Raw genomic sequence first — 24,493 nt, 5'->3', positions numbered from 1 at the left:
GTCAACACAGCAGAAGGAGAAGAGAGAGACAGAGTTCTCCCAAAGGCACATGAGTCGAATCATTCAGATGAATAACTCCATAAACAGCCCTGAACTTCATGAGCAGGGACAGTTTTAAGGTCCAAAACTGATTACAGAGCCCAAAGTCTCCTTTTCAGGGCCCAAAGCCTCCTTTTCAGGATCCAAATACTCATTTATGGTCCAAATGATCATTTTAAGGTCCAAACCCTCATCTTAGAATCCAAAGCCTCATTTCTATGGCCCAAAGCCTCACTTTTAGGGATCAAAGGCTCATTTTAGGGTCCAAAGTCTCTTTTTTAGGCTCCAAAGCTTCATTTTCATAGGTCAAAGGCTCCCTTTCAGTTTGCAAATCTCCTTTTTAGACTCCAAGGCCGAATTTTGACTTTCCAAAGCATCAATTTGAGGCTCCAAAGGCTCAGTTTTAGGATGCCACCAGCTGTTTTGAGGGCCCAAGTTGCATCTTGAGTTTCCAAACCCTCGTTTTTAGGGCCAACCCCCTGTTTTAGGGCTCAAAGATTCAGTTTTAGAGTGCAAAGCTTTGATTCCAGGGCTGAAAGCCTCCTTTTGATGGTCCAAGCCCTCATTTTCAGGGTCCACACCCTCATTTGCAATATTTCCAAGCCTCGCTTTTAAGATTCAAGGACTCATTTCAAGGGCCCACAGTGTCATTTTTAAGTCCCCAGTTCTGATTTGGAAGGTCCAAAGCCTCATTCTTAGAGTCCAAACCCTTATTTAGAGGGTCCAAAGGCTCATTTTGGGGCTCAAACCCTCAGTTTTAGCTTCTAAAGCCTCCTTTTCAGGGACCAAAGCCTCGCTTTCAGGAACCATAGCCTCATTTGTAGGATCCAGTCTGCAATTTGGACGGACCAAAGCCTCATTTTGACAGCCCAAATACTCATTTGGTGGGCCCAAAGCCTCATTTGAGGGTCCAAACTCCTCATTTAGGCTACAAAGCCTCCTTTGTTTCATGTCCAAAGCCTCATTTTGAGCCTCCAAAACCCCATCTTTAGGGTGCAAAGCCTTAGGTTTTGGTACCAAAGCATCATTTTAGGGCACCAAGCCTCATTTCAGGGTTCAAAACCTCCATTTCCTTTCCCAAGCCCCCTTTTGAAGGCCCAAATCCTCCTTTGGAGGGTCCAAACTCTCCTTTATAGGCTCCAAAGCCCCCTTTGACAGCTCAAAGCCTTCACTGGGGTGCCCAAAGCCCTATATTCAGGATCAAAGCTTCAGCTCTTGGGTCCAGAGAGGAACATAACGTGTTCCCCTCGTTTGCAGGGGCCCGAGTGTCATTTGTAGCATCTGGCCCATTCTTTTTACTGCCCAAAGAGTCCCTCTGAGGGCCAAAATCCTCATTTTTTTTGTTCCAAACCTGTCTTTTATTATCCATAGCCTTTTTGGGGGGCCCACAGTTTCCTCTTTACGGTTTACACCATCACTTTTAGGGCAGCAAGCCTCTTTTCAGGGTCCAAAGCTACATTTAGAGGGTCCAAAGGCTCGTTTTTACTTTCTGAACTCCTAATTTTGCTCCCAGAGCGTCATTTTAGACTTCAGAGTTTCATGTTAGTGGTCCAAAGGCTCCATTGGAGTTTGCGTAGTCTCCTTTATAGACTTCAAAGCTTCGTTTTGACTTTCCAAAGCCTCACTTTCAGGCTCCAAGGTGGCATTTTAAGGATCCAGCCAGTCGTTTTGAGGGTCCAAGCCACATGCTGAGTGTCCAAACCCTCATTTTTAGAGTCCAAACCCCTCTTTTAGGGCTCACAGCTTCATTTTTAGGGCCCAAAGCTTCATTTTTGGAGTACAAAGCTTTGATTCTAAGATTGAAAGCCTCCTTTTTAAGGTCCAAACCCTCATTTTCAGGGTCCACACCCTCATTTGCAATATTTCCAAGCCTCACTTTCAAGGTTCAAGGACTCACTTAAAGGGCGCAGAGCATCATTTGTAAGACACCAATTCTGACCTTGAAGGTCCAAAGCCTCATTTTTAGAGTCCAAAGCCTGATTTAAAGGGTCCAAACCTGTCTTTTATTAACAACACCCTTTTTTCAGGACACACACTGTTTGGGCAGGCGGGGGTCGGATCCTTGGTGCTCCGTGGCAGGTGGGCTGGATTTCCAGGCACAGGCGGTGGCTGCTGGCATCGGGTCCAGCTCTCAGGGTTTCTGGGGCATGCAGGACAGCTGTCTGGGCGCGTGGGGCGGCTGCTGGTGTCAGGCCGGGCTCACGAAGCTGCAGAGAGGCGCCTGTGATGAGAGGAGGCTGCTGAGGCCCCGCTGCAGCTGCGGTGCCACGTGGGTGCCAGGGTGCGGGGCAGCGCTGGGCGCCCTGTGGGGTTTTGGCACCTGGCTGCACGTGGCAGCTGTGGGCACGGAGAGCTTTGTGCAGAAAACGGGGCGCCCTGCACCCCTCGGCTGGGGCTCTGCTCGCCTGCCCATGGCTCGTCTCCTCTCGGCCCTGACCATCCTGACCTGCCTGCTCTGCAGGTGCCGGGAAGGAGACCTGACCCCGGCAGGCCGAGGGGACCAAAGCCGGGCACGGCACTGCAGGGCCAGCAGAGCCTCCTGGTCGCCTTTCTCAGCGTGCCTGGCAGGGACCAGCGCTCGCCTCCGTGCCCATCCCTGACCAGGCAAGGGGACAGCCTCGGCTCACTGCTCGCTGAGGTGCTCTCCATCCTCTCTTCACAAGACCTATCCAAAGGGACACGTACCCTGCACAGACAAAAGCCCTGCCTGTGCTGAGAACGCGCACGCTGGCAGTGTTGGGCTGCAGGTGGGACAGACTGACTCTTTCTCCAAAGCAAGGCACAGAGCTGGGAAGGTTCGGCACCACGGTCTGCGTTGCTGGGACACCTTGGCTGCGGTGAACATCTGGGATTTATGGCATCACCTAACCGAGTGATTTCTGCTGCGGGGTTCACTGGTAGGGAGATGTCACTATTGCAGTTCTCACTTTCTATGGCAATGGCATCCCTTGTTGTTTTTACTTTCTGACCTTGCTCTGCCTGCGTCTGTCGCTGGGTCTGCTCTTGTCGAGGCAGCGTCACTTGTAACCAACACTTGCCACAGTAAGAAGGGCTTTCAGAAAAGAATGCCCATGAATGGAGAGGCCACTTAAAGCATCTTACAGCAGAAACCTCAGTCGAGTCTAGCCAATAAGTAACTCACCACTCCAGAATACTCGAAATGCTTCATGACCAACAGCAGCCATCTCATACAGAAGTTTGGCAAAAAAAACCTGCCAACAACTCACTGTTTCCTCTTCCTCCACAGACAGATCACACCACACAGTGCCATCCCAAACAGCACGGAGCCCAAGACTGCCACGGCGCCTTCTATGCAGTATTTCTGGAAATCATTGGGATCCACAGCATTTGAGTTTCTCCTGCCATCCACACCTGGAGGAACAATTCTGCACGTTAGTGTGTCCTGCGCACGACTGGCAATCTCCCAGGAGGTCTGACATTGCCAGGAAATGGTCTCTCTCACTTTGTTAGCATCTCCGAAGGAGTGACCATCCTGGGGCTGCAGCATTGCAGTAGAAACAAAGGAAACTCCCAAAGCCATTGCAAACCAATGCACTCTGGAGCCTCTCTTTCTCCATCCCTGCATCCGGGAGTGCCACCCCCAGCTCTCCCTTCCCAGCACAGCACCCACACCCCGAGGGAACAGAGTCAGGCCCTCTCACGAGGCACCTCCACATCGCTCTCCCCCTTTGCCTTTTCTCCACCATGGGCACCACTTGCATCTACTGAACGAGGTTCAGATGGCCTCGTTCCCAAAATGGCAGAGTTCTGAAATTCCTGGGAAAGGGGGGCAGTGGGAGGCGAGCACTTCACCACATCCACAGAGGGTTACCGGTGTCTCTCTGGCACACTGCTGGCAAGAACCTCCACACCCCCGAGACGACAGCCATCCTCAGGGAGCCGCTCCTGGCTCCCTGCAGAACACTGGCTCTGTACTAATAGTTTGGCTGCTGACACCACATGCAGTAGCCGGCACCAGGGGAAGAGCCTGCAGACACCCAGGGATTTTGAGATGTGACACTGGATGACCGAGGGACAGCAATTACCTGGCACGCCGCTTGGTTGGATTGCCCCCGTTTTTCCGTCAGAGACTGGCAATGAGGGACTGCCTCCTTCCTCAAGCGCCTCCTTCTCCACGGTCTCACGGTCCATCTCTTTAGAAAGAAAGTGGGTCAGTTGAAGTAGAAGTAACCGTTCCTCCTCAGGAACACGGTATCTTCAGGAGGCAAAATACATTAATTACACTCAGAAACAAAGCCTGGGCGTTTGGGGGTGCACCTCATCACTGGTCCAAACAATGTGTCAGTCACGGAAAAAAATTAAGCACGGGACACTTTCCAGTTTACCAGTAGATGGCAAAACCTGACCTGCTGAGAGACTGGGAGATTGCAGGTCATCTTCCTGTTCACATTGCACTCAGTTCATTTTGGGCAAACTGCAAGATGACGGTAAATTACTTCCCTCGGAGAGGACAGGAGGACGCTGCAGCCAACTCAGGTGGGGAAAGAGCCCTTTGGAGAAGCACAACCCATCATGCCAACTCCATCACACACTAAGGGTAACAGCCCCACACAGTGGAATGAACCCCAAGCTCTTGCAACCATGGTCTGGGCACTTTCACAAGTGGCAGTGAAGAGCCCGCAGTCCCCCAAAACAAGAGGAAAGCCACAACCAAGGTATCTAAAACACAGCTACACACAGACAGCTAAACCACCCGAGACTGAATGCACAGCCTTTCATTTCAGCTGCCTTCAAGGTTCGGTGTCTGGCCTCAAGCTGGGTGTCCAGCTTTCACCTGTCCCTGACCACGAGGTCTCACAGAGTCCTCAAACATCAAGGAGAACAACGGGGTTGGACCAGGTGGTGAAGTCGGGGCTGCTCCGACCCTGGCCAGGGCATGCCTGCAGCCCCAGCAAAGTCTGCCGCTCTCAGCGACCCCAAGCTGCCTGCGCATCCTCTCTGCCACCCAAGGGCTCTCTCCCCTCCGGCCACTGGCAGCAAGGTGTGAGCACCACCAGTTCCTGCCAGCTGGATACCAGCGTCTGCCCAGAACAGCTCTGGCCAGCAATGGGATAACTGGGGCAGCAGCTGTGCCTGGGACTCAGCCGGAACCACAACTGGCAGCAGAGACTCTGCACCATCTCTGCAGCTCACCAGCACCTGCGAGGTGTGCAATCGCGTGTCAGTGCAGCGAGGCTCTCCTCGAGCCCTTTCTGCTTGGGCTGCCTATGGCTTGTCCATGCAGGTGTCTAAAACCTCAGCTTCCCAAGCCTTCTGGTTAAGAGTGCTATCCACCCACCATGTGCCGCTTTCTCCAGTTGTCCCAGGATTTCCTTTAGGACTTCTGATGGCTGCTGGGAAGATTTCCCTAGTCCGGCTTTATACTTTGCTCTTTGAGGACCTTAACAGAAAGGATCCAGTTAAATTTCTCACTACTAAAATACTGAAAAGGAGTGCTTAGCCTGTGAAGTCAGCCAAGACTGACTGCTCACCCCTGGGATGCCAGCTGAGCTCCAGCGCAGGATCCAGCTGAGGAGCTGGAGCCACATCTGCAACCAAACACCCGTGACACGTTTCCATCCTACACTGTGATATACACCATCATAACTGAACAGCAGAACATACACGGGGATCACGGAATGTCACGGCACACACAGCACAGGTCTATATTCTCACACCCGCACGCATTTGGGCTTGCAGCTGGCAGCTCTCAAAGGCAGTAAAAAGCCATGACGTACCCATGCGATCTCCCTGCGCGTCAGCCCTGGGAGCCAGCCGGGAAGCTGGATATCCATCGCCTCCCGCCACGTCTGGAAACAAACAGAAGAGAGCAGCTCCCGTGAAATAGTTCCGTATACTTCCTCAGGGCTGAACGGCAGGGAATGCCGTTCAAACGTGGGATTGCTCCATGGCACTCCGCTCTCCCTTCCACTCCAGAGCATCGTGCAGACAGTTCCTGGGTGCCTGGACCATGCTGATCTAAAACAACCCGTGCACGGAGCTGTCGGGAGAAAGGACTCCCTGCAGCTCCCACCAGCTCTAAACTCAACCCCAACAAGCCCGCTGGCTTTGCAGCAGGCACTGGAAGCAACGCAGGCTCGCAGAGGCTGGCAAAGACAGCTTCGCAAGGCAGAGTGCCCCAGGGGACATCACTCAGCCCGACCCATTCCCTCTCTGCTCTTCGGCATGTCTGAGCATCAGCCAAGAAATTATTAAGTAACATTTCATAGGAACAGACTATGAAACCCTAAATGCTGATGCATTCAAGTGCCATACCTGTGGGATCGCCCTGAGGCTCCCAGGCAAGATCAGGCTGAGACGTCTGGTGGCCGTCGCCTACAGGCACAGCTGTAATCAAGCACGTTTCCATTAGATGTTGTGAGCTACTTCTTTCCCAGTGACCTGCAGTGACTGGAGGGGAGTCAGGGAATGACGTGGCACCCAGACGTGGGTGGGGGGAGATTTCCAAAGCTGCAGAGGGGCCCGGGTGACCTGTTGGCTGGCACCTGGCAGCTCTCAAAGTACCATTTCCAGGCCGTGTGCAACTCCCCTCAAGGACCGGGTGGACAAACATACGGCCCCTTGGGGATTTCTTACTGGGAGATCTCTGCTGTGCACAAAAGAAGCCCACATGAAAGCACGGGAGGAATAAAATGATCATTCGCACATCTCATGGAGAAGAGCCCGCTGGGCAGTGAGAGGCTGCACAAGTGCTGCCCCGTCTGTTCCCCTGGGCTGCGGGCTGGGGCTGTGTGTCGGGGACCTGTGTTTGCCCAAGGAGAGCACTGCAGGGCTAGAGCAGGAATGCTCCCGTCTTCCTGAGCGCACACCTCCTGAGGACAGACGTCCCCGAGGCTGAAAGCTGGGACCCAGCTGGGGAGCGGCAGAGCCACGGCCCCAGGCACAGCTGTGAGCAGCCTGGGAGAGAAGTGCTCCTGTGGTCTGTTGCCCCTGCAACCATCACGAGAGCTGGCCCTGCGACGCCCTGCTCGGGCAGCCTTCCCCCGGCCTGCACGGCAGGGCCAGAGCCGTACGGCAGGGCCAGGCACCACTCCTGGCACCACCGTTCACCTGCAAAAGGCCCCTGCAGCGGCCGCGGCCCCTGTGCCTCCCTGCAGGGCGTCTGCCTCCCGCTTGCCCAAGGAGCTAGCCACAGCTCACCCGTCTCAGCCCAGCCCCGCTGCTCTCCCGGCCCTGCCCCACTACAACCCTGGCCCTGCTGTCACCCCGAGGTGCGGTGGGCTCCGCTCCACGCTGCCCAGGGCTGGGTGCCGTCCCTTGCCCACCTGCCTACCTAATCCCCACGCTCGCCACGGAGCAGCCCGTGCATCCTGGGCTTGCAGGGCCACCAGGAGGAGAAGAAGAAGGAGGCGGGTGGGGGCCACAGCCCCCCATGCCTGCACCATGCTGCTGCTGCCGCTGCTGCTGCTGCTGCTGCTGCTGCCGCTGCTGCTGGCGCTGCCAGAGCGGTGCCCGCGGCACAGCAGAGCACATCAAGGTGACGCACAGTGGGGGTCTGTGACCTCACAGCCCGGCCTCCCCACCGCAGCCACGCCCCCGCGGTTTCGCCCCTCCCCCTGGAACGCCCCGCCCCCACATCTCACCTCGGGAGGGCGGGGCTCCTGCAGGGGAGGGAGAAGGAGACTGCCCAGCTGGAACTGAATCTGGCTGCTGCCCTCAAAGACAATAAAAACTGTTTCTGGAAATGCATTAGCAACAGAAGGAGGGCTAGGGAGAATCTCCATCCTTTATTGGAGGCGGGGGGAAACAGGGACAAGGGACGAGGAAAAGGCTGAGGTACTTAATGCCGCCTTTGCCTCAGCCCGAGGCTCCTCAGTCCGAGGAGCTGATTGTTTTGTACTGCACTGACACGGGGCAAAAAAGAAAGGCTGTTTGTCTTGTCTGCACGAACGGCTGGAGAGCTGTTACTCACTTGGGCCAGCTGTGAGCTTGGTGTTTGCCCTGGCACATCCAGAGATGGGATACACTGCAGGCACCTACTGCCCATTCCTGGTCACGGAGGGCTCCAGGCAGCAATGAGGACTGGAGAGCAGCTGTCTCCCACGGCGGGTTTTGCCCCTTTCCATGTGTAAGCCGGGGCTTTGGTTTTGGTGGGAGTGAAATGAAGGAACCTAGGAAGAAAGGCATATGAAAGGTCACTGGCAGGCAGCTGCCCATTTAAAGCTCCTGTGTGTCTGGAGCAGTTTGAATTGCAGCCTCATCAAATTGCCTTTAAATTATTCTCTGTAAATGACCTTAACAGGAACCGGGACCTTCTGCCAGCACGGTTCCAGTGAATATTGGCCGGGGCAGGGAGGGGGAAGTGTGGTGGTGCATTCTCCCCCCCTCCTTTTCTTCTGGTGCGCCTGGCAGAGCATGGGAAGCAAAGCTGCTTTACAGTCTCAGTAATTCCCATCAAAACTTGGCCTTTGTGTAACGAGTTTCACGGTTAAGCGTCCCTTGACTGAATCAAAACTCTTACATGGCTGAGGTGGGAGCAGCACTGTCTGTACCAGGGAGGCAGCCCTGACAACCTTGGAACTATATTTTTCACCTGTACGAGTCGCCTCCTGACAGCCTTGGGGCCTATCTTAGCTAGGCTGTAACTCAGGAGGATCTTGTACCATCATCACTGGAATTCTTGAGAACTTTAGTAATCTTCAGCACGGGCTGTGAAAGTAGAAGGGAAATTTACTGGTGCCTAAAGTCAATCATCTCATGACCCTAGAAAGAGTGCTGCCAAGTTGAGACCCTTTGAGCTCTCCTGGATCGCAGCGGGCTGCACCAGAATCTCCCTCTGAGTGGGACGCCTCTCAGAGCTGCAAACTCAAGCTGATCTCTGGTGCTCCTTGCTCGAGATTTGACCCTCGCCTGATCTTTGTTGATCCTTGCTCCTCGAGGTTCGATCCTCGCCCGTTGAGACAGTCATTTAAAGTGAGTATTTTGCTAAACCCAGGCAAATTTTTATTGGTACCTTTAACTGCACACATAATAAGTACTTAGGCCTATTGTGTGTTTGTGTGTGATATAAATATTGTAGTAAACCTCATTTAATCACTTTGTAGATGCTAGATTAATTAATGATCAGTTATTGCTAGATTTTTGTGATTCTCTCCTTGCTGCAAACAAATAAACTTAAACTGCTGCTAAACATATAAGCCTTAGACATAAACCATTGACCAAGTCTGAGACTAGGATTGGATCCAGCCGCAGCTAGGCTCCTCTCTGAGGAGGAGTTTAGAAAGCAAGGGGGTCCATTCTGAACCTCGTGACTCAACGGGAGGGCTCCCCTTTTCCTCCGTGTATTTTCTTCGGGCTCGATTTCCTCTTTCTTTCTCTTTATATATATATATATACACATTCCATTCATTTAGGAATAGAGTGAACCTTGCCATGGAACCCTCTTAAATCACACCTTTATAGATTTCTATTAAAATCACTATTTGCAAATATCTTTGATGGTGATTTTTTTGAAGTGGCTTAACCACTCTCCCGTGACACTGGTATAGTGCTGTGGTTTGGATTTAGGATGAGAATAATGTAGATAACACCCTGATGGTTTAGGTGTTGCTCAGTAGTGCTTACACGGGTCAAGGAGTTTTCAGCTTCCCGTGCCCTGCCCGGTGCACAAGAAGCTGGGAGGGGGCACAGCCAGGACAGCTGACCCAACCTGGCCAAAGGGCTATTCCATACCATATGACATCACGCCCAGTATATAAACTGGGGGCAGTTGGCTGGGGGGTAGCGATCACTGCTCAGGGCTGGGCTGGGCATCGGTCAGGGGGTGCTGAGCAATTGCATTGTGCAACATTTGTTTTGTATGTTCTTTTATCATCATTATTATTATTGTTTTCTTCCTCTGATGTCCTATTAAACTGTCTTTATCTCAACCCACTTCTTTTTGTTTTTCCCCGTTTCTCTCCCCATCCCACTGCGAGGGGGACAGTGAGCAAGCGGCTGTGTGGTGCTTAGTTGCCAACTGGGGTTAAACCACAATGCCCTCCCAACAGAGACTGAGAGACATCTCAGTGCAAGCTGAATCGCTTTAACCCCGCCCAGTACAAAATGGACCCTGTCCGAGTCCAATCTGGCTGCATTTATACTCTCCCAGAACAGACTGGCACCCGTCCCGGTATAACCTCTATCCCGTGATCCCATCCCAGTACAGACTGGGCCCCATCCCGTTACAAACTGGATGCCTTTAACCCCTCCCGGTACAGAGTGGGCCCCATCTCACACCAAAGTGGATCCCCTGCTTCCTTCCCCGTACAGGCTGAGCCCCGTCCCAGTACCAACAGGATCCCTTTAACCTCTCTCAGTACAGACGAGGCACCATCCAAGTCCAAACTGGATCCCCTTATCCCCTCCCAGTACAGACTGGGCCCCCTAAATTACAAACTGGATCTCTCTCACCCCTCAGTACAGACTGGGCCCTGCCCCAGTACAAACTGGATCCCCTAATCCACTCCCGATACAGACTGGGCTTCATCTCAGTACAAACTGGATCCCCTGACCCCTTCTTAGTAGAGACTGGGCCTTGTCTGTGTATAAACTGTATCCCTTTAACCTCTCCCAGTACAGACTTGGCCCCCTCCCAGTTTAAACTTGACCCCTTTAACCCCTCCCGTTACAGACTAGGTCCCATCCCACACCCAACAGGATTCATAATCCCCTCCCAGTACAGACCGAACCCCCTCCCAGTACTAACTGGATGCCATTAAAATCTCCCAGTATAGAGTGGGCCGCATCCCACTCCAAAGTGGATCCCCTGCTTCCCTCCCAGTACAGACTGGGCCCCCTACCAGTACGAACTGGATCCATTTAACCTCTCCTGGGAGGGGGGTACTGCTGCTCAGAGACTGGCTGGGAATCCATCAGCAGGTGGTGAGCAACTGCATCGTGCATCACTTGCTTTGTATATTATTATTTTCATCATCATCATCATCATTATTATTATTATTACTACTACTACTACTGCTGCTGCTGCTGCTATTTTACTTCATTTTATTTCAATTACTAAACTGTTCTTATCTCAACCCATGAGTTTTCTCCCTCTTACCCTTCCGATTCTCTCCCCCATCCCACTGCGGGGAGGGGAGCGAGTGAGCGGCCGTGTGGTGCTCAGTTGCTGACTGGGGTTAAACCACGACAATCCCAGAAGAACAAAAGCCCTTTTGAGGGAGCAGCTCCTTGGGTGCATTCCTGGAACAAGCCTTGGAAGAGGCATCCAGCCTTCTGACCCTGCCCTGAGGAGACCATTGGCTTACATTGGTGCTAGCAGGGAGGCCAGCTCTGACACAGAGGTTCACATGGCCTGCTCCTGCCCACAGCCACAGGGATGCCAGTGCAGAGACAACAGGACTGTCTCATGTTACAGGAGGCCTTCGGGTTTGTACAAACCACAGGACACGGCAGGACAGTGTGGAAGTGAGGAGACACCAGCACTGAAAAGACCCCATCCATGGCTGTCCATGACCATGGCTCTGGGGAAGCAGTAGCCCTGACTTGCAGGCAGCAGAGAGGGAGTGCCCACCAAGGCAGCCCCCAGGGCAACTGGGGCTTCTCCTCCATGGGGCAGCTGGGCATTTGCTGCTGAAGCCCTCCTGCATGCTGGGCCTGCTCCCCCAGACCCAGAGAAGGTGTGAAGAGATGGGAGTTGAGACAAATCATTTTCTAATGGTTTCTTTATTGAGTTTCTCTGCACAGGGAGCCTGGATCCATATGTCCATGAGGTCTTTGGGTCAAGAAAAAACAGGTAGGAGGCCACTAATAATAATGTAACAGGTATAAAACAAAATGCAAAAAAACCCAAAAACTAGCAACCAAACAAACATAAAGGAAAAATAAAGACAAATATGAAGAAAAGTTAGTCCTGGCTTTCCCTGGGATACGGTGGGAGCCCTAGTGGGATAATGGGCACCTTATTAATCTGAAGTAGATCATATTCAAACAGCTTCCACAGGGAATCCTTGAGCTCCTGGTTCCTCAGGCTGTAGATGAGGGGGTTCACTGCTGGAGGCACCACTGAGTACAGCACTGCCATCACCACATCCAGGGCTGGGGAGGAGATGGAGGAGGGCTTCAGGTAGGCAAACATGGCAGTGCTGACAAACAGGGAGACCACAGCCAGGTGAGGGAGGCACGTGGAAAAGGCTTTGTGCCGTCCCTGCTCAGACGGGATCCTCAGCACAGCGCTGAAGATCTGCACGTAAGACACCACGATGAAAACAAAACACACACAGAATAAACAGATGCTAATCACAAGAAGCCCCACTTCCCTGAGGTAGGCATGTGAGCAGGAGAGCTTGAGGATCTGGGGGATTTCACAGAAGAACTGGTCCACAGCATTGCCTTGGCAGAGGGGTAGGGAAAATGTATTGGCAGTGTGCAGCACAGCATTGAGAAACCCAGTGCCCCAGGCAGCTGCTGCCATGTGGACACAAGCTCTGCTGCCCAGGAGGGTCCCGTAGTGCTGGGGTTTGCAGATGGCCATGTAACGGTCATAGGCCATGACGGTGAGAAGACAAAATTCTGCTGTAACACAGAAAAAGAAAAAAAAGACCTGTGCAGCACATCCCAAGTAGGAGATGGCCCTGGTGTCCCACAGGGAATTGGCCATGGCTTTGGGGACAGTTGTGGAGATGGAACCGAGGTCTGTGAGGGAGAGGTTGAGGAGGAAGAAGTACATGGGGGTGTGGAGGCGGTGGTCACAGGCGATGGCGGTGATGATGAGGCCGTTGCCCAGGAGGGCAGCCAGGTAGATGGCCAGGAAGAGCCAGAAGTGCAAGAGCTGCAGCTCCCGCGTGTCTGCGAATGCCAGGAGGAGGAACTGGGTGATGGAGCTGCTGTTGGACATTTGGTCTCTCTGGGCATGGAGGACTGTTGAAAGAGGAGAAGACATTGACAAGTTAGGGCAGACTTCTTTGAGACAATCCTATGCTGTTTCCCACAAATTCCCCCCCCAAATTATTCTCTTTCTTTGGGAGAACTTTGTTCAGCTCCTTTTTGTGAGCTCAGGTTTGTGCTGCTGAGTGAGGGCACTTACTTGGAAGGGGCAGAAATCCTCATCTTTCACATTGCTCTCAGCCTGAACAGTGGTGAGCCCCGAGGGACAAAAGGGCTCCTTGTGCCCTAGTGAAGAATTGGGAGAGCTGGTCTGCCCACGAGTGACCTGCCGGTCACCACGCACGTGCCCTGTGCTTACACCTCTTTCCATTGGATAATGATTTCACTAAGAACATACTTGACGAAGAAAATGAACATTTGGGAGCATGGAAGCGTCCAGTTTCAAAATCCATTTCTCCAAACTCTTCCCTCTTTGCCCATGCCGATGAGGAGAGAGTGATGCAGAGGGGTGGCCTGGCTCTCTGCTGCCTGGAGCTCTCCCTGCTGGGAGCTGTTTCTCGGTCCCCCTGTCTCCTCCCTTTCAGTGCTCACAGACCCCATCCCGACCGCTCTGTGCTCAGCTCTGCCCCGAAGACACCTCCTGGCAGCAGAGCACTGCCCAGAGGCATCTCCCTGTTTGCAGGTCCTGAGGATAAGACAAACCCTGATGGTGCAAGCAAAGGTGATGCTGGTGCTGCCTATAGGTAGAAGAGCGGGTGAAGGCACTTTATGAGGTTTCTGGCAGATTTGCTGATCCCTCAGTGTAACGCTTCAGGAGTCTCAGTGACTTATCCAAACTTGACATCTCCTTTTCCCTTTCAGTTAGAAAAAAAGCTGAGATCACAGACCATGGAAAGGTCTTCATCTTTAAGGTAGCCCCTGCCTTGTCATTCCTCTTGAAATGCTGCCTCTGCCAATGTCCTGGGTGGGATCTGCAGCTGTGAGCAGCCTTAACCATGCAGCACCCCCTTGACAGCAAAAGGACCCTGCCCTGCCGGGGGTCACTCCTTCCACCCACAGCTTCTCCCTGCAGCGCCGTTGGGAGCTCCCCGGGCAGGCTGAGTGCTGATCCTGGCAGAGTCCCTGCCCCAGCACACAGACCCTGGGGTGCAGGGACCCTGCTCTGAAGGACGGCCCTGGGCACACATTGCTGCACACCCACCTTCACACCCCTGCAGCCATCCCCGGGAGAAGGCAGCCACCCTGCCCTGTCCCTCTGATGGTGCTGCAGGGAATTCCTGCTCCGCAGCACATCCTCCTCCTCTGTACTGGAGAGAGATCCCATAGGCTGTGAGCTATGCCAGCTTTACAAGATACCTCCAGGAAGCTCATCTGCATTGCCCTGCAGCCAGAGACTTACCCTGTTGTCAGCTGAGAAGATTTCTCCTCCTCTCATCTCTCAGGACAGGGAGGCAAGGAGGCCCCTGTGCTGTAAGGATAAGGTGCCTCCTCACAGGCATCAGTGGCAGAGACAACAGCCATAGCCAAGGGGAGGGAGAGCTCATCTCTGTTGGGGGCTTTCCGCCTTTCTACATCCCTTTATCATCTCCACCATAACCTGTCCTGTGGTGTCCCATCACCTGCACCTCTTTCCCTGCAGGCTGTAGAGAGCCGTCCTGCTACTATGCCTTGCTCTCAGCTGAGCATCTTCCTTTCTTTACTGGCATCTTTCTCTCTCCTCCCTGGCTGTTCCTTGAAACACAAAGCCCTGGGCTGATCCAGTCTTCCTCTGGGTGACTTGTTCCACCACAGCACTGCCCTTCCAATGACATTTCTTTCTGCTCATGTCCAGTCTGGACCTCCCCAGCTGCACTTGGTGGCATTATTTCTTTCTCATGCTGTTTCCCTCCATGAAGAAAAGCTCCACCATCTCTGAAACCACCCTTCAAGCACTCTCAGGCTACTCCTGTGCTGCCTGCAGCCTCCACAATGCTGCTGAGACAAAGAAGCCCAGGTCCCTCAGCCACCCCACAGAGGTCACGTGCACTAGGTCCCAAACCCTACCTTGGCAGACCTGCTCTGGACACTCTCCAGTTCCTCCCTACTTCTCCAATTTGGGAAGCTGCACGCTGGGGCACACCCATGTGTGTGGGGTGACACCAGTGCTGAGTTGAGGGGGATGATAACTCAAGTTGTCTGCGTGGCCCACACTCCTCCTAATGCAGCCCCGTATGCAGCTGGCCTTGTTCATGGCGAGCATGCACCACTGGCTCATCTGCCATCCCTTGCAATGCCCAGGCCCTTCTCCTCAGCACATCAGGTCCTAGCCTGTCCTGATGTATGGGGTGATTATCCCACTCCGATACAGAAATGGCCGCTTCTCTTTGCAAAACATAAGAGCTATCTGATGGCTGAATCCCAGAGTTTCTCAAGGTCTGGATTCTGCCTGGACTGAAGCTCCATTTGGTCGGCTGTTAATGTTTGCGAGCAGATGGCTCCTCCTGGTAAGGGTGTGTCTCACAAGATAACAGCATGAGGAGTTGTAGGGCACAACAAATGCCCTCTCCTGGAGAAACTGTGGGGTCTTGGGGGTCTGGTACTCATAAGGCCATAGATCTGGACCCGGAGGGGAAGTTGCCCTTTATGGGAGAGAGCTGCAGGAATGCGTGGAGCTCCGCCTGGGGACAGACGATGAGTCAGCTGAGAGCTGATGGGTCAGCATGAGGGGGCAGAACAGCATGGGCAATGTTGTTACAGACCCCTTGATCAGGGAGAGGAAGTAGATGAGGCCCTCTTCAGACACCTGGACAAAGCCTTGCGTTTGCAGGCTCTGGTCCTCATGGCAGACCTAAACTACCCCGATATTTGCTGAAGGAGCAACATAGCAGGGTGCAAGCCGTCCAGGAGGTTTTTGGACCTCATTGACAACCTCTTCCTGATAAGGGTGACTGAGAGGTGCCCTGTGGGACTTGAGGAGAGCAGGCTTTGGTCTGCTGAGGGACCTGCTTGGAAGAATCCTGTGGGATATGGTCCTGCAGAGAAGAGGGGTGCAAAGAGCTGTTTGATGTTCAAAGATCTCCTCGTCAGGCTCTAGAATGGTCCACTCCAACATGCAGGAAGTCAAGTAAAGGTGGCAGGAGGATGGCACAGGTGAGAAAGGAGCTCCTGACTAAAATCAGGCATGAAGAAGAAGCACAGAGAATGTGGAGGCTGCCTGCCTTCCAGCCTCAGTGGTCCTGAGATTCTCTGCTGGAGAGAGCCATTTGTGTGTCTGTGTGCTTGTCTGTGTGGAGGGGAACGGCGGGGGATGAGGGGATCCTGGGACCAGCTCCGGGATACACGGAAGGTCTAAGACCAACTCCTGGAGGGGACCATACTGTGCGTGTGTCTAGAGAGTGTTATGAAAATTTCCCTTCCTATTCTGCCAATCAGTCTTTACAGTATGAAAGTGTATTCACTTTCTTAAGAGAGAGATATACATACACAGTTCAGCTTGTACGCTGATTAGTCATGCTTGAGCAAGCAAACTAAGGGACACCAGCACATCACAAAGACCAGAAGGACAATCCAGACATGGAAATAAAGACTTTACCTCTCAGAGTCTTAAGAGCTGTCCATGAAGGATAAAATATTACCCTGGACAACAGTGCAACACTGGAAATCTATTGACGGGATGGCTGGGTTGCCAAATCCCGAGCCCTGTGTCAGGAAATTCAGCCAGGAGTGACTGCCTACGGTGACACGTGCCAAACACGGCCACGGTCTGGGTCTTTTTATGATAATGAGCTGAGCTACTTGCACCAGCAACTGGAGGATCAATTCCCATCACAAAAAGGGAATACTGGTATGTCTGGGATAATTACTGGACTATTGGTATATCTGGGAGAATTACAGGTATCAAAGAAACTTTTGCCCTCCAGAGCAGGGAATAAGTAAAGATCTGTGAACAAACAGGAAAAATAAGAGCTCTTTACATTCCGGAATTATTAAATATCAGCGAGATGTTTCCCCTTCAGGCCAGAAATAGCGTAAAAACCTCCAGCTGAACAGGAAAATCAAGGACATTCCACATTCAGCTCCATCGGCCCATCCTACTGCTCTCTTTTCTGCCTTTCCTCTGGTTTCTGCTCCAGCTATTGCTACTGGTTTGCAAGCTCCTCTCTGACAAGAAATTGTAGGGCTGGGACTGGAACATGGCCAGCTTTCTGTGGGAACAGTCCATGTGCCGTTTGTACCTGCTGATTTGGTTTTGGGGCAACAACAAATGCCCAGAGTGTGGGATGATCCAGACAAGGTGATACAAACTACACGCAGCATCTTGTGCATTGATGACCCTACGTGGGCCAACGTGCAGCAACTATTTGAGGCAGTCTTTACTCCGGATGAAAAAATTGAAATCTGGGAAATAAATCGCAGTTGGGCCAAGGAAGCACCGGGCAGAACCCAGGATGGGACCCCAGATTATCAGCCAATAGAGAGACGCTGCAGAGAGTGAGAGGGGGATTGTCAGAGTCATTAGAAAGACTGTAAATTGGGCTAGGGTGCCAGAATGTCAGCAAGGAAATATCAAACACTCCTCTGAATATTACACCCGATTCGTTAAACAAATAAGAATGCTCGGGGGCGTCGACCCCTTAGAAAGAGAAAAATCAATCTAAACACGTGCCAGGATGGCACGGCAGAGGTCAAAAGTCTCCCCAAAGGACAAAAGTCCCCAGAGGACAAAAGTCTCCCCAAAGGACCTCCTCGATCCTGTGGTGCTGTCTTTCCCTGCTCTGTCCAACAGGGGCAGCTCGATTTCACCCAGCATTGGCAGTTAGCAGGGACCTATGGTGCAGTCACTACAGGAGCCTCTGAATATGAAATATTTTACCCTTCTTCTTATGAGGGTCAGGTCTCAAACCTTTCAACTGATGAACATAATTACCCCGTCTAATAGATACAGGGGCAACTTTTTCTACCTTAACTCAGTATACCTATTCATGCGGACTCTACATTTACTTGGGGAAAGATACAGCTCACATGGACAAGGCTCCCTCAGGGCTTTGCTGGGTCCTCCACTGTTTTTCTAAATCTTACTAGAAGATTTGCAGGATGCTGTGTTTAAAAAAATGGATCCATTTTTGATACAACCTGTTGATGATTTATTGGTAGCCAAGGAATCTTATATAGCTAACACCTGCACTTCAGTGTTTGCCTTTGCTGAGAAGGGCCATCGGGCTTCTCCACCTAAGATGTAATTTTTCTAAGAGGAGGGTAAAATATCTGGGTTACATTCTCCAACAAAGGGAGTGTCGTTTATCTGAGCACCATATTAAAGGCATTCAAAATGTTCCCTGACCAATTACTAAAAACAAATCATAGAATCATAGAATTGTTTAAGTTGGAAAAGACCTTTAAGATCATCGAGTCCAACCATTAACCTAGCACTGCCAAGTCCACCGCTAAACCATGTCCCTGAGCAGCACATCCACATGTCTTTTAAATATCTCCAGGGATGGAGACTCAACCACTTCCCTGGGCAGCCTCTTCCAATGCGTGATAACCCTTTCAGTGACAAAATTTTTCCTAATATCCAATCTAAACCTCCCCTGGTGCAACTTGAGGCCATTTCCTCTTGTCCTGTCACTTTTTACCTGGGAAAAGAGATTGACCTCCACCTTGCTACAACCTCCTTTCAGGTAGTTGTAGAGAGCAATAAGGTCTCCCCTCAGCCTCCTCTTCTCCAAACTAAACAGCCCCAGTTCCCTCAGGTGCTCCTTGTAAGACTTGCTCTCTAGGCCCTTCACCAGCCTCGTTGCCCTTCTCTGGCCACGCTCCAGCACCTCAGTGTCCTTCTTGTAGTGAAGGGCCCAAAACTGAACACAGTACTCGAGGTGCAGCCTCACCAGTGCCCAGTACAGGGGCACTATCACCTCCCTGGTCTTGCTGGCCACACTATTCCTGATACAGGCCAGGAGGCTATTGGCCTTCTTGGCCACCTGGGCGCCCTTGCTAGCTCATATTCAGCCGACTGTCAACCGACACCCCTAGGTCCTGTTCTGCCAGGCAGCTCTCCAGCCAGTCTTCTGCAAGCCTGTAGCATTGCCTGGGGTTGTTGTGACCCAAGTGCAGGGCCTGGCACTGAGCCTCCTTGAAACTCATACAATTGGCCTTGGCCCATCGATCCAGCCTGTCCAGATCCCTCTGCAGAGCCTTCCTACCCTCCAGCAGATCAATACTGCTGCCCAGCTTAGTGTCGTCTCCAAACTTACTGAGGGTGCACTCGATCCCCTCCTCCAGACCACTGATAAAGGAAGAGAACACAGGGGGCATCCCCTCAACACAGGGGCCATCACCCATACTCATCCTCCCTGCCAGTCTCTCCGGCAGAGGCTGCTCCACTGCAGAACCCCATGGGAGCAAGCTGTCCTAGCACATCTCATTTAATCAAAAAACGTCACAGTTGTGTGACAAGCCATGGAGCTCCAGCTCCTCCTGCCTGCGATCCATCTCCTCCTGGCTGTGCACGTTTGTGCTGCAGCAGCTCAGCTGTGGCACCAGGGTGGAGTGCAGGATCTGGCTGATCCTGACCAGAAGACCATTGTATATCAAGCTGTGCTGCGCTGCACGTGCAGCCTGGCCTTCACGCCTGGGGCAGCTGTGACACCCGCCCTGAATGGGAATTGCTTTCCTGGAGGTCCTGTGTGGTCCCTGCCAGCCCGGCACCTCATGGAGCTCTGCGGGCCTGGATTTGAACATGAAAGTGAGTAGATTCCCTGAATTCTGTTAGGCAATGTGGGGATGAATGTGGGACAAAGGCCATTATAGTCAGTGGAGATCTAGTAAATCCAGCTGATGGAAAAGAGAGAGACCTAGCTCTCCCTATGGTACACGACTGCAATCCTTCCTAGGAATACCTCTAAAAACTGCCATGAAGCTAATGAGTAGGAACAGGTTCTTTGGGTCTGTATTTGGGCACCAGCTGTCATTTCACTTGGTCAAAGGAATTTCCCACCAGGCCCATAGATGATCCCTGAGATGTTGCCCTGTCTCTATGAACTGCTGCATCAGAGCTTGCAGTTACCTGCATCTATCTTGCACCACCTCTGGCACCTCTGATGTCACCAGGGTTTTGCATCTGAACACCTCACTCCTGCCTTCCATTGCCATTGATCAGCACAGGAGCTGAGAAGTGAAGCTCACATGCAGGTGCCTATTTTGTGCACACCTGAACAGAGGCAAGAGGAATCCCACCTCCTGGAGGTTTGTGGCAGGCATGGGAGGGAGCTGAATCTCCTTCAAATGCTAGGAATAGAAATGCAGGACAAGATGCCTCCATTGACTCAGCTGAATCCCTTCCCTCAGCAGGGGTAAAGGAGATCCCTGCCTGTCCCTGCCTGGGTATCCTGTCTAATAATAACACCAAAAAAGGTGATATTTAGATGTAACACTGACTCTGAGAGGAGAAGTTACACTTCTGGAAAGAAGTGTCTCTCCCCAGCTGAGGGAGGGAACATGAGTGATTGCTCCAGCCTGTTTCACAGCAGGTTCCCCTGGAGCCCCAGGGACACCTGGAGGGAGCCCAGAGGGGCAGAGAAAGTGCTGCCTTGGGCTGGGCCTCTGCTGCTGAGCTGGGCTGGGCTCCTGGGATGGAGGGAGCTGCTGGCAAGTGGGCAGCCCTGCAGAGAGACAGCTGTGCCCAGGAGCAGCTCCTCTGCAAAGCGCAGCAGGGCTGAGGGCACTGCCTGCAGGCACTGAGGGGAGACGAGGGAAGTGAGAGAGGTTAAAGGCAGTGTGGGGTGGGAGGACAGAGGAGAGCCCACTTGGAGAAAAATCTTCACAGCCCTTGACACGGTAAGTCTCTGGCTGCAGGGCAATGCTTCTGTGGTTCCTGGAATGATCTCCTAAAGCTGGCACATCCCACAGCCTATGGGATCTGCCAGGAGGACTCTCACAGTTTCTCCAGTGTAGAGAAAAAGGATGTGCTTTGTTGCAGGGCTTCCCTGCTGCACGGTCAGAGGGACAGGGCATGACGGCTGCATTCACCCGCGGATGGCTGGAGGGTGTGAAGGTGGGTGTGCAGCCAGGGGTGCCCAGGGCCGTCCTTCAGAGCAGGGTCCCTGCAACCAAGGGGGCTGTGTGCCGCGGCAGGGACTTTGTCTCCTGCCAGTGTCAGCCCTCAGCCTGCCTGCGGAGCTCCCAACAGCAGTGCGGGGAGAAGCTGTGGGTGGAAGAAGCAACTCCTGCAGGAGAAGGACCTTCTGCTGTCAAGGGGGTGCTGCGTGGGTCAGGGCTGCTCACAGCTCCAGATGACCCCAGGACATTTCCTAGGGCACTTTTCAAGGGGAAGCTCAAGGCAGGGATTACTATAAAGATAAGGAGCTTTTCTGCGTCTGTGTTTTCAGTTTCCTACTCTTGGGGAATATGGGGAGAGAAATGCAAAAGGAGCTCTCTTGCTTGAACAAGTCACTGAGACTCCTGAGCTGTAACTTTGATGGATCAGTAAGCCTGACAGAAGCCTGATAAAGTGCCTTCAGCCACTCCTCTGCCTATAGACAGCACCAGCATCACCTTTGCTGGACCCATCAGGGTTGTTCTGACCTGTCCTTTTCCACCTGCAAACAGGAACATGCGCCCAGTGAGATCCCTGCAGACAGGCAGGTTTCTGTAGGGCCAAGGTGCGTGCACAAATGCTGGCATGGGGTCTCTGAGCCCTGACAGGGAAAGACCTGGCACAGGGCAACACCTTCCCGGAGGAAAATCTCCCGGCAGCAGGAGAATGACCAGGGAAGGAGAGGAAATGAAAAGCTAAAATGTTGTGGGAGGGAGAATTCAGAAAACTCCGTAGCATCCCCTCCAATTCAGACCCCTTCCTCTGAGCAAGCCCCCTTGCCTCATCTGCCACCCAGCAAAGCCCCTGCCCTCAGGGCGTAAAGCACCTCCTCTGCAGCCAGAGCTCCAGCAGGGCCGTGGTGCCTCTCTCAGCCATGTGCCCATTTCCCTCTGCAGAGCAGAGGGGCTGAGAGCAGCTGCCCGGCCCATCTGAGTAAGGGTACCACTGTCCTGAGTGCCCGGCTGCCTCTCCCCTTGCCTCTCTCAGCCAGACCCTCACTGTATTTGTCCTCGTTTCTCCACTTGCCTGTGTAATTGTTATTTTATTTCGTTCTTGCTGTCAGGCTCCTGGGGGATGGGAGTTTCAGCCGCAGAGTCACACGCTGATCTTGTGTGTCATCCCATGCCGGTGTGTCCATGGGAACAAGTGTCCCAGCTTTCCTCTCACCTGTGGGGTTGTGGCAATGCAGTCTGTGGGGCTGGGGAATGAGCTGGTTTTCCCTTACAATGATGCCATCATTAGGACACTCGGCTGTCTCCTCAGAGTGGCCTTCCAAGCTGTCAGCTGCCCTGCAGGAGGCAAACCTGCCCCATAGCACCTCTGTTTTATCGGAAAACCCCATGGAGAACGCAGAGACTCTCCAGCTGAGGAAATGCTGTTGGGTTGGTGCAATGAGGCATGTGTGTCCTTGGCTAAAAGTGGGGTGATGAGACCTTGAGAACGAGTGAGACATTTTGTGGTCTGCACTGGATCCCTCTGCTCTCAGCAGTGTCTGGTGGCTTTTCAGGATAACATGGGCATGCGATGGCCCTTTGTCTCTGAAAGGTTCAAGCCCAGGGCAGCTGGGAAAAACACGGAGGGACAGACCAGCTCCCCTCACTCTGCACTAAGCCACAGGCAACCTTCTTGCCATGCAGGACTCCCTCTGTTCTCCCTGAGTGCTGCAGAAATGCTGAGGGTTTCTGACATCCAAGGACAATCCCCAGGTGAGATACGGGGAGCTGTCAAGACACCCAAACCTCTCAAACTGCCTTCTGCCATCTTGGTTCTTTAGCACTGAGAGGGCAGGTGCTGACAAGTTCTGCATTCGGAGCGGTTTCATTGGACAAAGCCAAACACCAGGACTGGCTCCTGCCCTCACTGTTCCCATGAACCCACTGGTGCAGAGCAGAGCTGACTCCTCACCAGCCAGCAGGCAGCGGCCCTGCTCATCACAGCACTCTTGGCCAGCACCAGCCAGAGGTCCAGCCACAGAGCTGAAGAAAGGTCTCCTAGAAAATGAAAACTGTGTTTGTGTAACAGAGAAGGGTCTAGGATAAATGGCTTTGATTTTGCTCAGAGAAGAATCCCCTAACTACTCTCTGTCTTTTTCCTCTTGAACAATGCCCCATGCCCAGAGGGACCAAATGTCCAACGCCAGCTCCATCACCCAGTTCCTCCTCCTGGCATTGGCAGACACACGGGAGCTGCAGCTCTTGCACTTCTGGCTCATCCTGGCCATCTACCTGGCTGCCCTCCTGGGCAATGGCCTCATCATCACTACCGTAGCCTGCGACCACCGCCTCCACACCCCCATGTACTTCTTCCTCCTCAACCTCTCCCTCCTCGACCTGGCCTCCATCTCCACCACTCTCCCCAAGTCCATGGCCAATCCCCTGTGGGACACCAGGGCCATCTCCTACTTGGGATGTGCTGCACAACTCTTTCTGTTTTCCTTCTTGCTTGGAACAGAGTATTTTCTTCTCACTGTCATGGCCTATGACCGCTATGTGGTCATCTGCAAACCCCTGCACTACGGGACCCTCCTGGGCAGCAGAGCTTGTGTCCACATGGCAGCAGCTGCCTGGGGCACTGGGTTTCTCAGTGCTGTGCTGCACACTGCCAATACGTTCTCACTGTCACTCTGCCAAGGCAATGTCCTGGACCAGTTCTTCTGTGAAATCCCCCACATCCTCAAGCTCTCCTGCTCAGATACCTACCTCAGGGAAGTGGGGCTTCTTGTGGTTAGTGCCTGTTTTGGATTTGGGTGTTTTGTTTTCCTTGTGGTGTCCTATGTGCAGATCTTCAGGGCCGTGCTGAGGATCCCCTCTGAGCAGGGACGGCACAAAGCCTTTTCCACGTGCCTCCCTCACCTGGCCGTGGTCTCCCTGTTTCTCAGCAGTAGCATTTTTGCCTACCTAAAGCCCCTTGCCACCTCCTCCCCATTCCTGGATGTGGTGGTTGCTGTTGTCTACTCAGTGGTGCCTCCAGCAGTGAACCCCCTCATCTACAGCATGAGGAACCAGGAGCTCAAGGATGCACTGAAGAAGATGATTCAATCAGTAGTCTTGCAGCAGCAATAGCTACCCATGTCTCTTCACAAGAGATTTCCAATTCATATCAGGATCCTCCTGTGCTTTGGGCATTTTATCTGTGATAACCATGTTTGTCCAAGAAAGTCTGCAGCCACTCCACTTCTCCGGAGACAAGACACCAGTCTGTCTGACCTAGAGGCCTTTGTACATGCATCTGGCACAACTGTACAGGTGGCCTCCTGTGTCACATCTCTGTAATAAAAGGGAATTTCCTCAGTGCAGATGTCTGGAGGTTGGGCTCTTCTTCCAAACCTGAGGTCAGGAAGAGGCTGAAGAGATGACTCCCACGAGCTCATGCTGCTGTGCTTGGGTCCTCCATGGGCACAGTTCCCTGGGATAAGGCACTCTGGGTGCAGGGACATCCCTATGGAAGAGCAAAGGAGCAACTCCGTGCTTCCAGGGGGGGATAAATGGCAGAGAGACTGATTTCTCCATGCACCAACTTGGGCAGGCTGCACTG

The 24,493-nt window shown here is 52.9% G+C and overlaps 2 protein-coding genes across 2 annotated transcripts; one reads left to right on the top strand and one right to left on the bottom strand.

Annotated features, from left to right (window-relative positions):
• Positions 1 to 11,905: 11,905 nt before the first annotated feature.
• Positions 11,906 to 12,940, bottom strand: LOC309603207 (olfactory receptor 14A16-like; the record flags this gene model as incomplete). The annotated part of the gene is made up of 1 exon (XM_082338109.1): positions 11,906 to 12,940. One exon carries the CDS (start codon positions 12,938 to 12,940, stop codon positions 11,906 to 11,908), a length of 1,035 nt encoding a protein of 344 aa, XP_082194235.1.
• Positions 12,941 to 23,085: 10,145 nt separating this feature from the next.
• On the top strand, positions 23,086 to 24,021 carry LOC309603206 (olfactory receptor 14A16-like; the record flags this gene model as incomplete). The annotated part of the gene is made up of 1 exon (XM_082338108.1): positions 23,086 to 24,021. The coding sequence occupies one exon, from the start codon at positions 23,086 to 23,088 to the stop codon at positions 24,019 to 24,021; it is 936 nt and encodes a 311-aa protein (XP_082194234.1).
• Positions 24,022 to 24,493: the final 472 nt, after the last annotated feature.

This window comes from Platalea leucorodia (genome assembly GCF_965183815.1).
Source record: "Platalea leucorodia genome assembly, contig: HAP1_HAP1_SCAFFOLD_24, whole genome shotgun sequence".
Taxonomy (NCBI): domain Eukaryota; kingdom Metazoa; phylum Chordata; class Aves; order Pelecaniformes; family Threskiornithidae; genus Platalea; species Platalea leucorodia.
The sequence above is the reverse complement of the archived record's forward strand: the minus strand, read 5'-3'. Positions and strand labels throughout refer to the sequence as shown.